General features: G+C 48.2%; 1 protein-coding gene across 1 annotated transcript in view; it reads left to right on the top strand.

Moving 5' to 3' along the window:
• NIFK (nucleolar protein interacting with the FHA domain of MKI67) overlaps positions 1-15,262 on the top strand; it is an 82,175-nt gene extending 66,913 nt beyond the window's left edge. The window contains exon 6 of the mRNA XM_086957099.1: positions 13,531-15,262. Coding sequence (XP_086813225.1) covers positions 13,531-14,415 — 885 coding nt within the window. The 3' untranslated portion in view covers positions 14,416-15,262. The remainder of the gene's footprint in view (positions 1-13,530) is intronic.
• The last annotated feature ends 479 nt before the right edge of the window (positions 15,263-15,741 follow it).

Genomic DNA, 15,741 nt, shown 5'->3' on the forward strand with positions numbered 1-15,741 from the left:
ACTCATACTATATGTTTGGGTGATATACGTACTCTCATCAGTTTTTTATGCAAGGAAGCCTTAATAAAAGCTTGTCTGGTTTCCGTGCTTGCCCCAGTATTGGAACTTTCATAGATTCCCATGCTTTGTATCATTCCCCGTCGTCGGAATGGGAGCCTCGGTAAATAGTAAAAAACTATAGTAGTAAGCACAAAGTGAAAAAATAGGCCTAGGCCTCATCTCATTTTGTAGCTTATCCACCTCTTTGTGTAAAAGAGACCAAATTTCTGCAGCAGCCAATCAGAGCAGCCTCACCCCATAGAACCTTCCTGAGAGAAGCTCAGAGCCTCAGATTTTCTACCGCACGTTGTGCAAGGGAGTCTCCATTGAGCTCTGCTCAGTTTTCTTCAGTTTTTTCTTCAACTACTTGGATTTTTTCTCAGCATGTCGGAGAGGAAAGCCCTTTTTAGAGCCTGTGCCACCTGCTCTAAGAAGAGGTTGTTTGTCGAGGACAAACATGAGGATTGTATCTACTGTTTATATCCGGACCATAAACCAACAGACTGTCCGATTTGCAGATCCTTCTCAGCCAAGACCCAGAGGGACAGGGAAGGACGTCTCCTCACATGGCTTCAGAAGGTGAAAGACCGGAAAGACATTCTCTCTTCGGACAGTGAGGGCTCCTCGTCTATGGTGTCATCCAGAAGGTCTCAAAAAAGGGGTAGGTCCCCCCTTTCTGCTTCAGACGAGTCCCGACACAAGGCCTTACCAGGGACCTCTGACAGGTCTGACAGGCCGGCTGCCCAAAAATCTCCTCACCGAGGTGAAAAGGAGAGGCAGGGTAAGCCTGAGGAACTTCTGACCTCAAAAAAGGTGAGAAAGGCTTCTACAGTCTCTTCGCCTTCCTCAGAGAAGGATCGTGGGGTCAAAAAGCCTTCAACCCCGACTCAAGAGGTCGCTTCAGACAAGAAGCAGAAACCGTCGACGACTAAACTCCCAGGTACGTCGTCTACGAGTGTTAAAAAGGACAGCTCTACCAAGGTTGCCTCGTCGACGGGCTCGTCGACGCCTACACCGTCGACTGTTTTCAAGGCTCCGGAATCCTGCTCGTCGTCGACGAGGGTGACCACCTCCACGTCGACGACAATGTCTGCAAAGCTGCCGTCGACGGCGGTGTCGTCGACGAGAACGACTTCGACGACGACGATGTCGACGACGCCGGTTGCCATGTTGATGACGACGAGCTCGTCGACGGTCCCGTCGACGATTCCACCATCGTCGACGATGAGCTTCACCTCGTCGACGACGCTATCCTCGTCGACGAAGACAGTTTCTATGTCTACACTTCCACTGTCGACACAGACACAGAAGACCTTCCCGTCGACGACGGCCTCGTCGACGAGGGCCTCGTCGACGACGACCTCGTCGACGATGGAGATGGCGGGAAAACAGGTTTTTTCGCGGAAAAGGAAACAGATCACGCCAGAGATGACGTCTCCTCGCCAGGTTCAGAAGCTACCACCAACACTACTATTGGAGGATGACTCTGAGGAAGAGACTTTCAGTGAATTTGGGCAGGCCTATAGCCCTTCTGACCTCCAGGTTAAGGTGCAGGAGTTTAGCTCTGAGGAGGAGCAGATGGAACGACAGCACTATGTTCCAGAGCATTATTATGAGGAGGAACGTACTGCTACCAGGCACGTGCCTCCACAACAACCGATGCGTCAGTTACCTGAGGGTATGGTGGCAATACCATCCACTTTAGTGGCGGATTTACAACTTATGTTGCGGGATTACAAGCAACGTTTCCCGGCGCCTCCGGAAGCCCAACAAGTGCGCCCCACGACACCTCCGCCTCAGACATTACGTCCTGTGGCAGACCAGTCTTTACCCCCAAGAGAGCGTGCCACTGCGCTGGAAGTGCGCCCTCAAGAGGTAGTACAGGTGCAAGAGACTGATGATGATGATGATGATGATGACGCTGCGTCTTCAGATGCAGACCAGCAAGTGGATCCTGATCAAGATCAACAGGCGCCATGGAATACTGCTGACCCTATAGATCCGGACAACACCGACCCGGATAATATTACTTCGCCTCCAGCGGACGTTGGAGGATTTCACAACTTAATGGACAGGGCATCCAAAAGATTTGGTCTCCCAGTGACCACAGTGCAATCGGATTGCTTTTTGTATGACTTTAAAGAACCATTCAGGAAGTCAGTGAGGTCCATTCCAATCATTGAGCATGTCTGGTCTGAGGGCTTGAAGGCTATGCATAATCCGGCTACAGTCCTCCCGGTACTTCCGAAACTGGAAAAGAAGTATAAAGCACCGGATGGCAGTCCAGCATGTTTACTTGGCCAACCGAAACCGGATTCGGTCATTTCGCAGGCTGCCCAGAGCAAGTCCAAGAATCCTTCTGCGCCGATGACTACGCCGCCGGATAAGGAGGGCAGGCGCCTAGACAATGTGGGCAAGAGGTTTTCAGCTATGGCCAGTCTCCTGGTTAGGGCAGCCAATGCGTTAGCGATTCTGGGACGCTATGATCGACAAATGTGGTGCGATCTTGCCCCATTTGTTGACGAACTGCAGGATTCGTCTAAGGAAGATGTGAAGAAGATTTTGCTCGAAGGGGAGCGGGCCTCTTCGGAGGTCATTGATGTGGCAATGGATATTGCAACCACCGCATTCCGGGCACTAGCTGGCTCGGCGGTTCTGCGACGCCAAGGGTGGTTAAAGGCCACATGGTTCAGGCAGGAGGTGCAGAATAAGATCTTGGATCTACCATATGACGGTGAGATGCTATTTGGCAAGCACGTCGATGAGGCCCTGCAAGGAATCAAAAAGGACACGGATACAGCTAATTGCCCCAGTATTGGAACTTTCATAGATTCCCATGCTTTGTATCATTCCCCGTCGTCGGAATGGGAGCCTCGGTAAATAGTAAAAAACCATAGTAGTAAGCACAAAGTGAAAAAATAGGCCTAGGCCTCATCTCATTTTGTAGCTTATCCACCTCTTTGTGTAAAAGAGACCAAATTTCTGCAACAGCCAATCAGAGCAGCCTCACCCCATAGAACCTTCCTGAGAGAAGCTCAGAGCCTCAGATTTTCTACCGCACGTTGTGCAAGGGAGTCTCCATTGAGCTCTGCTCAGTTTTCTTCAGTTTTTTCTTCAACTACTTGGATTTTTTCTCAGCATGTCGGAGAGGAAAGCCCTTTTTAGAGCCTGTGCCACCTGCTCTAAGAAGAGGTTGTTTGTCGAGGACAAACATGAGGATTGTATCTACTGTTTATATCCGGACCATAAACCGACAGACTGTCCGATTTGCACATCCTTCTCAGCCAAGACCCAGAGGGACAGAGAAGGACGTCTCCTCACATGGCTTCAGAAGGTGAAAGACCGGAAGGACATTATCTCTTCGGACAGTGAGGGCTCCTCGTCTATGGTGTCATCCAGAAGGTCTCAGAAGAGGGGTAGGTCCCCCCTTTCTGCTTCAGACGAGTCCCGACACAAGGCCTTACCAGGGACCTCTGACAGGTCTGACAGGCCGGCTGCCCAAAAATCTCCTCACCGAGGTGAAAAGGAGAGGCAGGGTAAGCCTGAGGAACTTCTGACCTCAAAAAAGGTGAGAAAGGCTTCTACAGTCTCTTCGCCTTCCTCAGAGAAGGATCGTGGGGTCAAAAAGCCTTCAACCCCGACTCAAGAGGTGGCTTCAGACAAGAAGCAGAAACCGTCGACGACTAAACTCCCAGGTACGTCGTCTACGAGTGTTAAAAAGGACAGCTCTACCAAGGTTGCCTCGTCGACGGGCTCGTCGACGACGGCTGCGTCGACGCCTACACCGTCGACTGCTTTCAAGGCTCCGGAATCCTGCTCGTCGTCGACGAGGGTGACCACCTCCACGTCGACGACAATGTCTGCAAAGCTGCCGTCGACGGCGGTGTCGTCGACGAGAACGACTTCGACGACGACGATGTCGACGACGCCGGTTGCCATGTTGATGACGACGAGCTCGTCGACGGTCCCGTCGACGATTCCACCATCGTCGACGATGAGCTTCACCTCGTCGACGACGCTATCCTCGTCGACGAAGACAGTTTCTATGTCTACACTTCCACTGTCGACACTGACACAGAAGACCTTCCCGTCGACGACGGCCTCGTCGACGAGGGCCTCGTCGACGACGACCTCGTCGACGATGGAAATGGCGGGAAAACAGGTTTTTTCGCGGAAAAGGAAACATATCACGCCAGAGATGACGTCTCCTCGCCAGGTTCAGAAGCTACCACCAACACTACTATTGGAGGATGACTCTGAGGAAGAGACTTTCAGTGAATTTGGGCAGGCCTATAGCCCTTCTGACCTCCAGGTTAAGGTGCAGGAGTTTAGCTCTGAGGAGGAGCAGATGGAACGACAGCACTATGCTCCAGAGCATTATTATGAGGAGGAATGTACTGCTACCAGGCACGTGCCTCCACAACAACCGATGCGTCAGTTACCCGAGGGTATGGTGGCAATACCATCCGCTTTAGTGGTGGATTTACAGCTTATGTTGCGGGATTACAAGCAACGTTTCCCGGCACCTCCGGAAGCCCAACAAGTGCGCCCCACGACACCTCCGCCTCAGACATTGCGTCCTGTGGCAGACCATTCTTTACCCTCAAGAGAGCGGGCCACTGCGCTGGAAGTGCGCCCTCAAGAGGTAGTGCAGGTGCAAGAGACTGATGATGATGATGATGCTGCGTCTTCAGATGCAGACCAGCAAGCGGATCCTGATCAAGATCAACAGACGCCATGGAATACTGCTGACCCTATAGATCCGGACAACACTGACCCGGATAATATTACTTCGCCTCCAGCGGACGTTGGAGGGTTTCACAACTTAATGGACAGGGCATCCAAAAGATTTGGTCTCCCAGTGACCACAGTGCAATCGGATTGCTTTTTATATGACTTTAAAGAACCATTCAGGAAGTCAGTGAGGTCCATTCCAATCATCGAGCATGTCTGGTCTGAGGGCTTGAAGGCTATGCATAATCCGGCTACAGTCCTCCCGGTACTTCCGAGACTAGAAAAGAAGTATAAGGCACCGGATGGCAGTCCAGCATGTTTACTTGGCCAACCGAAACCGGATTCGGTCATTTCACAGGCTGCCCAAAGCAAGTCCAAGAATCCTTCTGCGCCGATGACTACGCCGCCGGATAAGGAGGGCAGGCGCCTAGATAATGTGGGCAAGAGGTTTTCAGCTATGGCCAGTCTCCTGGTTAGGGCAGCCAATGCGTTAGCGATTCTGGGACGCTATGATCGACAAATGTGGTGCGATCTTGCCCCATTTGTTGACGAACTGCAGGATTCGTCTAAGGAAGATGTGAAGAAGATTTTGCTCGAAGGGGAGCGGGCCTCTTCGGAGGTCATTGATGTGGCAATGGATATTGCAACCACCGCATTCCGGGCACTAGCTGGCTCGGCGGTTCTGCGACGCCAAGGGTGGTTAAAGGCCACATGGTTCAGGCAGGAGGTGCAGAATAAGATCTTGGATCTGCCATATGACGGTGAGATGCTATTTGGCAAGCACGTCGATGAGGCCCTGCAGGGAATCAAAAAGGACACGGATACAGCTAAGTCCTTGGGTACATTGCAGTATCGTAAGGTGCCCTTCAGAGGAGCTAGAGGAAGAGGCTTTTCTTCTTATCGTGGAGGTAATCAAAATCGCTACTCCTCTGGATCTCAGTCCAGCCAGTCGTATAAGCCACAATACACTCAAAGGGGCTCTTTCTCTCGCCAGCAGCCTAGAGGACGTCAGGGGCAGCAAAGGAGAGACAACACCAGGAAACAATAGCGGCCAGGTGGCTCTTTCCACTGTTCCTGTTCCCTCATTCACATCTGTGGGGGGCAGGATTTCCCATTGCCTACACAACTGGATGATTATTACATCGGATCAATGGGTCCTCCAGATTGTCAGAGAAGGACACACATTGGAGTTTCAAGACCTTCCTCCAACAAGAGCGCCGGATGCCTTCCTTCCGAAACATCTCAGGCTCCTTCTTCTCGAAGCCCACCAACTTTTCACCAAGGGGGCAGTAGAGCCTGTACCCCTTTCGCAGAAGGGGAAGGGGTTCTATTCCTGGTTCTTCCTGGTTCGGAAGACAAAGAACAAGTGGCGTCCGATTTTAGATCTACGGCAGCTCAACACTTATCTCGTGAAGTTGTCCTTCAGGATGGTCACTCTTCAGGACATCCTTCGTCTGCTCAATCCGGGGGATTATATGGCGACCCTCGATTTGGAGGACGCCTACTTCCACGTTCCTATCCATCCAGCTCACAGGCAATATCTGCGCTTTACAGTGGGCAAGAGTCACTTTCAATTCAAGGTACTGCCTTTTGGTCTCCGGTCCGCCCCACGGATCTTCACAAAGGTTCTAGCTCCGGTGGCAGCTTTTCTCAGAAAACAAGCTATTCAGGTGTTTCCATACCTGGACGATTGGCTGCTGAAAGCTCCATCTGTTCAAGAAGCGTCCAGTGCAGTCCGGACGTGCAAGGATCTGTTCGAGCGGCTAGGTCTTCGACTCAACAGGGAGAAATCGGTTTTATACCCATCCAGGTCAACAAAGTTCCTGGGAGCCATCCTGAACACGGACAGTTGCTTAGCCCTTCCATCGGAGGAGCGCCAGACCAAACTAATGTGTTCAGCTCGTCTTCTCCAATCTCGAAAGACACTGACAGTTCGCAAGTACAAATCACTTCTCGGATCAATTTCATCTTGCATTCCTTTAGTTCCGCACTGCAGGCTCAGGATGCGTCCACTACAAGAGCAACTGGACAGACAGTGGCGGCAGGTCACAGGATCCTTCGACGACAAGGTTGTCGTTACCAAAGAAATGAGAAAAGCAGGCGGCTGGTGGCTGGAAAAAGACAATCTTTCCAAGGGTTTATCGTTCCTCATTCCTCCATCTCCCCTGATTGTAACAACGGATGCTTCCATGGAAGGATGGGGAGCGGTCCTCCAGGAGCTGAAGGTCAGCGGTCACTGGAGTCCAGTGCAACGCAAGTTCCATATCAACCTCCTGGAACTTCTCGCGATCCGCTTGGCTCTTCAAGCTTTTCTTCCGAGGATTCAAAACAGGACAGTGCTGGTTCGTACGGACAACACTACAGCCATGCACTACATAAACAAACAGGGTGGCACAAGATCCTCCACCCTCTCCAAGGAAGCCCAAACGATATGGAATTGGTTAATACAGAACAACGTCTCCCTCTCAGCGGAACATCTAGCGGGGACGCTCAATGTCAAGGCGGACGCTTTGAGTCGTCAGAGGACAGTCTCTCACGAGTGGGAGCTGGATCAGACCGTTCTGGAGGATCTCTTTGCTCGATGGGGGGCACCATCAATCGACCTGTTTGCGACTCCCCAGAACGCCAAATGCCTGTCCTTCGCAAGCAGGGTTCACCATCGGGAATCCTTGGGGAATGCGCTTTTGATTGCCTGGTCAGGCGCCTTTGTTTACGCCTTTCCTCCCATTCCACTGATTCCGAAGTTGGTCAGCAAACTCAAGGTGGAACCGTGCAGGATGATTTTGATCGCTCCAGCATGGCCCAGACAAGTTTGGTACTCGGAGCTTCTTCTCCTCTCCCAGGACCAGCCAGTTCTCCTACAGCCTATTCCAACTTTGCTAACAATGTCTCACGGTCAGGTTCTACATCCGGACTTGAAGTCCCTGCGATTGACAGCGTGGCTCCTGAGTTCAGAGAGTTCCAGGGATTAGATCTCTCAAGTGAATGTAGAGACATTCTAGCTCAGGCTCGAGCCCCTAGTACCAACAAGACCTATCGAGCCAAATGGAAGAGATTCTGTGTTTGGTGCCAGAAGGAAGGTTTACACCCGTATACTTCTTCTCCACACAAGCTCTTGCCTTACCTCCTTTCTCTGGCAAAATCGGGATTGGCTCCATCGTCGATAAAGGTCCATCTGGCAGCCATCTCTAGATTCAGACGTTCATCTTCAGGGCCTTCCCTATGGTCGGCTAGGATTGTCAAACAATTCCTGAAAGGTTTGTTCAGGGTTTTTCCTCCAGTTCGACCACCTCCTCCAACTTGGCACTTGAATCTGGTTCTGTCATCCCTCATGAAAGCCCCTTTTGAACCTGTGCATAAGTCTGACCTTAAGTTTCTTTCCTGGAAAGTGGCTCTTCTCTTGGCCCTGACATCGGCTCGTAGAGTAAGCGAGATCCAGGCTTTCACGATTGAGGAACCTTTTCTCCAGTTTAAGAATAATGTGCTGATTCTACGGACAAATCCTAAATTTATCCCGAAAGTTCCTTCGGAATTCCACCTAAATGAACCCGTGGTCTTGAAACCATTCTTTCCAAAACCTTCTTCACCTGCGGAAAGAACTCTGCACTCTCTGGACATTCACAGATGCCTGAAATTCTATCTGGAGCGAACGAAGCAGTTCAGGAAATCTTCACAGCTCTTTGTTTCCTTCAGTGCTCCACGCAAGGGTTGTGCTGTTTCGAAGGCTTGTATTTCCCGTTGGATTTCCAGTGCTATACAATTTTGTCACCAGGCGGCTGGGAAACCTCTGCAGCGAGCAGTTCGTGCTCACTCTACCAGATCCATGGCTTCATCTGCGGCGTTATTCGCAGGAGTCCCTATCAAGGACATTTGCAGGGCGGCTACGTGGAGCAGTGTCCACACCTTCACCCGCCACTATTGTCTGGATTCTTCTGTGAGGGAGGATGCAGCAGTGGGCCAAGCAGTCCTGAGGAACCTTTTCCAATAAGTCGGTGAGCTTTCCTTTCTATCCCGCCTTCCTTTGCATATTTTGTATACTGCATTATTGTCATATTTCATGATCCTATGTGTTCTGCTGTTTTTTTACAGAGATATGTCACATTTTCAGGTTTAGGTATGACAAAATATGTTTTTCTTTACTGCTAGTTACTCTGATACAAAGCATGGGAATCTATGAAAGTTCCAATACTGGGGCAAGAAAACAAGTTACTTACCTGTAACTTTGGTTCCCCAGTATTGGTAACTTTCATAGATTCCCATGCGCCCACCCACCTCCCCTGGGAAAGCTCACTCTTCTGATCTTGGTGGATAGCTGTATACAACGGCTACGAAAATCTGAGGCTCTGAGCTTCTCTCAGGAAGGTTCTATGGGGTGAGGCTGCTCTGATTGGCTGTTGCAGAAATTTGGTCTCTTTTACACAAAGAGGTGGATAAGCTACAAAATGAGATGAGGCCTAGGCCTATTTTTTCACTTTGTGCTTACTACTATGGTTTTTTACTATTTACCGAGGCTCCCATTCCGACGACGGGGAATGATACAAAGCATGGGAATCTATGAAAGTTACCAATACTGGGGAACCAAAGTTACAGGTAAGTAACTTGTTTTCGTCCTTGGGTACATTGCAGTATCGTAAGGTGCCCTTCAGAGGAGCTAGAGGAAGAGGTTTTTCTTCTTATCGTGGAGGTAATCAAAATCGCTACTCCTCTGGATCTCAGTCCAGCCAGTCGTATAAGCCACAATACACTCAAAGGGGCTCTTTCTCTCGCCAGCAGCCTAAAGGACGTCAGGGGCAGCAAAGGAGAGACAACACCAGGAAACAATAGCGGCCAGGTGGCTCTTTCCACTGTTCCTGTTCCCTCATTCACATCTGTGGGGGGCAGGATTTCCCATTGCCTACACAACTGGATGATTATTACATCGGATCAGTGGGTCCTCCAGATTGTCAGAGAAGGACACACATTGGAGTTTCAAGACCTTCCTCCAACAAGAGCGCCGGATGCCTTCCTTCCGAAACATCTCAGGCTCCTTCATCTCGAAGCCCACCAACTTTTCACCAAGGGGGCAGTAGAGCCTGTACCCCTTTCACAGAAGGGGAAAGGGTTCTATTCCAGGTTCTTCCTGGTTCGGAAGACAAAGAACAAGTGGCGTCCAATTTTAGATCTACGGCAGCTCAACACTTATCTCGTGAAGTTGTCCTTCAGGATGGTCACTCTTCAGGACATCCTTCGTCTGCTCAATCCGGGGGATTATATGGCGACCCTCGATTTGGAAGACGCCTACTTCCACGTTCCTATCCATCCAGCTCACAGGCAATATCTGCGCTTTACAGTGGGCAAGAGTCACTTTCAATTCAAGGTACTGCCATTTGGTCTCCGTTCCGCCCCACGGATCTTCACAAAGGTTCTAGCTCCGGTGGCGGCTTTTCTCAGAAAACAAGCTATTCAGGTGTTTCCATACCTGGACGATTGGCTGCTGAAAGCTCCATCTGTTCAAGAAGCGTCCAGTGCAGTCCGGACGTGCAAGGATCTGTTCGAGCGGCTAGGTCTTCGACTCAACAGGGAGAAATCGGTTTTATACCCATCCAGGTCAACAAGGTTCCTGGGAGCCATCCTGAACACGGACAGTTGCTTAGCCCTTCCATCGGAGGAGCGCCAGACCAAACTAATGTGTTCAGCTCGTCTTCTCCAATCTCGAAAGACACTGACAGTTCGCAAGTACAAATCACTTCTCGGATCAATTTCATCTTGCATTCCTTTAGTTCCGCACTGCAGGCTCAGGATGCGTCCACTACAGGAGCAACTGGACAGACAGTGGCGGCAGGTCACAGGTTCCTTCGACGACAAGGTTGTCGTTACCAAAGAGATGAGAAAAGCAGGCGGCTGGTGGCTGGAAAAAGACAATCTTTCCAAAGGTTTATCGTTCCTCATTCCTCCATCTCCCCTGATCGTAACAACGGATGCTTCCATGGAAGGATGGGGAGCGGTCCTCCAGGAGCTGAAGGTCAGCGGTCACTGGAGTCCAGTGCAACGCAAGTTCCATATCAACCTCCTGGAACTTCTCGCGATCCGCTTGGCTCTTCAAGCTTTTCTTCCGAGGATTCAAAACAGGACAGTGCTGGTTCGTACGGACAACACTACAGCCATGCACTACATAAACAAACAGGGTGGCACAAGATCCTCCACCCTCTCCAAGGAAGCCCAAACGATATGGAATTGGTTAATACAGAACAACGTCTCCCTCTCAGCGGAACATCTAGCGGGGACACTCAATGTCAAGGCGGACGCTTTGAGTCGTCAGAGGACAGTCTCTCACGAGTGGGAACTGGATCAGACCGTTCTGGAGGAACTCTTTGCTCTATGGGGGACACCATCAATCGACCTGTTTGCGACTCCCCAGAACGCCAAATGCCGGTCCTTCGCAAGCAGGGTTCACCATCGGGAATCCTTGGGGAATGCGCTTTTGATTGCCTGGTCAGGCGCCTTTGTTTACGCCTTTCCTCCCATTCCACTGATTCCGAAGTTGGTCAGCAAACTCAAGGTGGAACCGTGCAGGATGATTTTGATCGCTCCAGCATGGCCCAGACAAGTTTGGTACTCGGAGCTTCTTCTCCTCTCCCAGGACCAGCCAGTTCTCCTACAGCCTATTCCAACTTTGCTAACAATGTCTCACGGTCAGGTTCTACATCCGGACTTGAAGTCCCTGCGATTGACAGCGTGGCTCCTGAGTTCAGAGAGTTCCAGGGGTTAGATCTCTCAAGTGAGTGTAGAGACATTCTAGCTCAGGCTCGAGCCCCTAGTACCAACAAGACCTATCGAGCCAAATGGAAGAGATTCTGTGTTTGGTGCCAGAAGGAAGGTTTACACCCGTATACTTCTTCTCCACACAAGCTCTTGCCTTACATTCTTTCACTGGCGAAATCGGGATTGGCTCCATCGTCGATAAAGGTCCATCTGGCAGCCATCTCTAGATTCAGACGTTCATCTTCAGGGCCTTCCCTATGGTCGGCTAGGATTGTCAAGCAATTCCTGAAAGGTTTATTCAGGGTTTTTCCCCCAGTCCGGCCACCTCCTCCGACCTGGCACTTGAATCTAGTTCTGTCATCCCTCATGAAAGCCCCTTTTGAGCCTGTGCATAAGTCTGACCTTAAGTTTCTTTCCTGGAAAGTGGCTCTTCTCTTGGCCCTGACATCGGCTCGCAGAGTAGGCGAGATCCAGGCTTTCACGATTGAGGAACCATTTCTACAGTTTAAAAATAATGTGCTGATTCTACGGACGAATCCTAAATTTATCCCGAAAGTTCCTTCGGAATTCCACCTAAATGAACCCGTGGTCTTGAAACCATTTTTTCCAAAACCTTCTTCACCTGCGGAAAGAACTCTGCACTCTCTGGACATTCACAGATGCCTGAAATTCTATCTAGAGCGAACGAAGCAGTTCAGGAAATCTTCACAGCTCTTTGTTTCCTTCAGTGCTCCACGCAAGGGTTGTGCTGTTTCTAAGGCTTGTATTTCCCGTTGGATTTCCAGTGCTATACAATTTTGTCACCAGGCGGCTGGGAAACCTCTGCAGCGAGCAGTTCGTGCTCACTCTACCAGATCCATGGCTTCATCTGCGGCGTTATTCGCAGAAGTCCCTATCAAGGACATTTGCAGGGCGGCAACGTGGAGCAGTGTCCACACCTTCACCCGCCACTATTGCCTGGATTCTTCTGTGAAGGAGGATGCAGCAGTGGGCCAAGCAGTCCTGAGGAATCTTTTCCAATAAGTCGGTGAGCTTTCCTTTCTATCCCGCCTTCCTTTGCATATTTTGTATACTGCATTATTGTCCTATTTCATGATCTTATGTGTTCTGCTGTTTTTTACAGAGATGTGTCACATTTTCAGGTTCAGGTATGACAAAATATGTTTTCTTTACTGCTAGTTACTCTGATACAAAGCATGGGAATCTATGAAAGTTCCAATACTGGGGCAAGAAAACAAGTTACTTACCTGTAACTTTGGTTCCCCAGTATTGGTAACTTTCATAGATTCCCATGCGCCCACCCACCTCCCCTGGGAAAGCTCACTCTTCTGATCTTGGTGGATAGCTGTATACAACGGCTACGAAAATCTGAGGCTCTGAGCTTCTCTCAGGAAGGTTCTATGGGGTGAGGCTGCTCTGATTGGCTGCTGCAGAAATTTGGTCTCTTTTACACAAAGAGGTGGATAAGCTACAAAATGAGATGAGGCCTAGGCCTATTTTTTCACTTTGTGCTTACTACTATAGTTTTTTACTATTTACCGAGGCTCCCATTCCGACGACGGGGAATGATACAAAGCATGGGAATCTATGAAAGTTACCAATACTGGGGAACCAAAGTTACAGGTAAGTAACTTGTTTTCATTTGTGCTAATGTTTCACCACAAATGGCACGTTTCTTGGTAATTCTTATTACAAATGCTGCTTAAGTATGCAAAATGGCGGAATTTCGGGATTTTCACACAACAAGCGTTACACAAAATTGCAGAAATTATGCCATGATAATTTAAATGTCACCTAAGCCTACTGTTAAGCTGCTTGGAGAAAAAGTTGTCTGTCATTGAATTCATTCCCAAATTAAAGATCATAGAGGGCGTCAATATTTTAAGAATGAATTTTCACTTTGGGTAGAATTTTTTTAATGCAAAAATTGCCACCTGAAGTGTTGAAACAATGTTAGTTGTTGCTGGGTTACACATATGAATATATGAATTAAGTTATTTTCTGAATTATTTTCAGGACCTCACACCTGTCTGCACGCCTTCAGTCCTGGAGCGTCGGAAGTCTATGAGGATGCCAAATGATAGTGATGATGGCGATGATGAAATTATCCTTAATGTACCACACAGTGCAAAGAAAAATAAAAAGCGGACACCCCGGGCACAAAAAAGGACAGGCTTTGAAGCTGATGGCAAGGCAGAAACTGCTACCAATCTTTCAACCCCAAAAAGGGTGGCTTTGGACAATGGAGGTGAAGAGAATGTCCAGAAGAGTGTTAAGAAGCAAACTCCGAAAAAATTGACAGCAGCGGAGAACTATGGTAAACAAACTATCCAGGATCACTCTGCTAGTAAGAGTGCTAAAAAACAAACCCCTAAAAGAAAGAAACTGGAGTCTAATCAAGAGATAAATCTTCCCACCAGTGCAAAGAGTGCTAAAAACCAAACACCGAAAGGAATAACTACAAAGGATAATGCAGAGACTGTCCAGAACGAGCCAGTCGGTACACACAGTGCTAAAAAACAAACTCCGAAAAGAATAGCGTCCGAAAATCGGGAGGATGGTCTTGTTGGTGTATCACTCAATTTAAAGACGCCCAAATCACATCAGAAAAAGACACCTAAGAACACTGGTCAAGCTGAACGGAATATAGTCAGCCTACAGGCTAGTGCAAAATCTGCCTTCGAGACATCCAATACACCTAATCAACTTCCGCTTCATGTCACAAAAAATAAGTCTCCTCTTGTAAAGAGCCATAAAAAGAAACTCACTCCTAAAACTCCCAAAATGACTTCTAACAGTAGTGAGATCAGTGAAGAAATTGTACAACGTCTGCTTTCTAGTGCTAAAAAACAGGCACCAAAAAGAATGACGCCAAAGAAAATCAAGATGCATGCTGAGTAACAGCTCAGTCCCAGCCGTCGTTTAATATTACAGGAAACTCGGCCAGATCTGAACTGCTGGATTAGTCCAGAATTGTTTATTTAACAAATTTCACTGTAATGCAGTATCTAGGCAGTGCTGCTCTTTGAAAACTCCACCAGAAAATATGTTTTCTATCCGAATTGTGGGGAGTGTGCTGAAGACCATGTATTTTTCATCAAAGCAACTTGGGTTCAAGTTAATTCTGATGTGGCTCTCGTTTGGGGCAAGTGATGACTATTCAAACTTTTTCAGAGCTTAGTGTATAAGTGTCTTCATCATTCTCTATTTGAGTCCTTTCCACCAATACATTCTTCTAAATCTAGTTCTTTCCACCCCAAAAACTGCCTTATTTACTTCTGTTAAGGGGTGCAAGGGAGGACAACGTGAAGTCTACTTGGTGTGTACTTCTCTTCCTGATTTTTCTGAATATTGAAAATAGCTAGAGAACCTGAAGTTGAGAACTTGTGCCATATGAGCTATGCTATCGTGGAGTTTGTCCCTTTTTGAATTTTCACCATGCTTAGTTTATTGCGACATTAAAACAGTCTTTCAGAAGAGCTTCTAGTCCCTTCTGCTCTGAAACTACCACTATTGGTTCAATCTGGTATAAATTATTTCCTAATGTTTCGCATGTGTGCTTTTTATACATTGTATACAGAGAAAGGAAATGCATCACCAGTAATCTGTGCTAGATATCATGCATTCCACCCCACAAATTAAGCTTGCATTTTCTAGGATTGAGTTTTTGGTGGCTAGAATTCAAACCTCATGTGTCACCATAAAAGTGTAATATTCTTATCAAAATAAATTCGTACTTTTCCTGAAATGTCCGTGCTCTTTATTGTTTCATAATAAGACTAAGCAAATCTGTAGCGTTCGATTTCTAAGTTGATATAAAATTGAGTAATCTCATTTCCCACAAGATGTTTGTTCCTCCCGTTTGCATAGCACTTTTATAGAAAGTGTTAAAAAGTACATGACTGAAGACTGAAAAACGTAAGTTGTATGGTGAAGAGTGAGAATGCGCCTATCGAAGGTGCAACATGCAGCAGACAAATTTATTTCAAAACTGTATTGAAGCCTTTCCTCTACTGCAGGCCTATGTCAAACCGTATATCATTTAACAGCGTGGCTACTGGAGATTAACTTGAGGCAATCGCATATCATTCCACATATTAGACTTTGTTGCAACATATGTGCCTAAAAGTCATGTACTAGCTGGAGGTATAATGCAAATATTTGCGTCAATGACACCTCAAGCAAATTCTGCAAATCTCTAAGGTATAAGCAAGAAAATAAATAGTT

The sequence above is a fragment of the Lissotriton vulgaris genome, chromosome 2_1, assembly GCF_964263255.1.
Source record: "Lissotriton vulgaris chromosome 2_1, aLisVul1.2, whole genome shotgun sequence".
In the NCBI taxonomy this organism is placed as follows: domain Eukaryota; kingdom Metazoa; phylum Chordata; class Amphibia; order Caudata; family Salamandridae; genus Lissotriton; species Lissotriton vulgaris.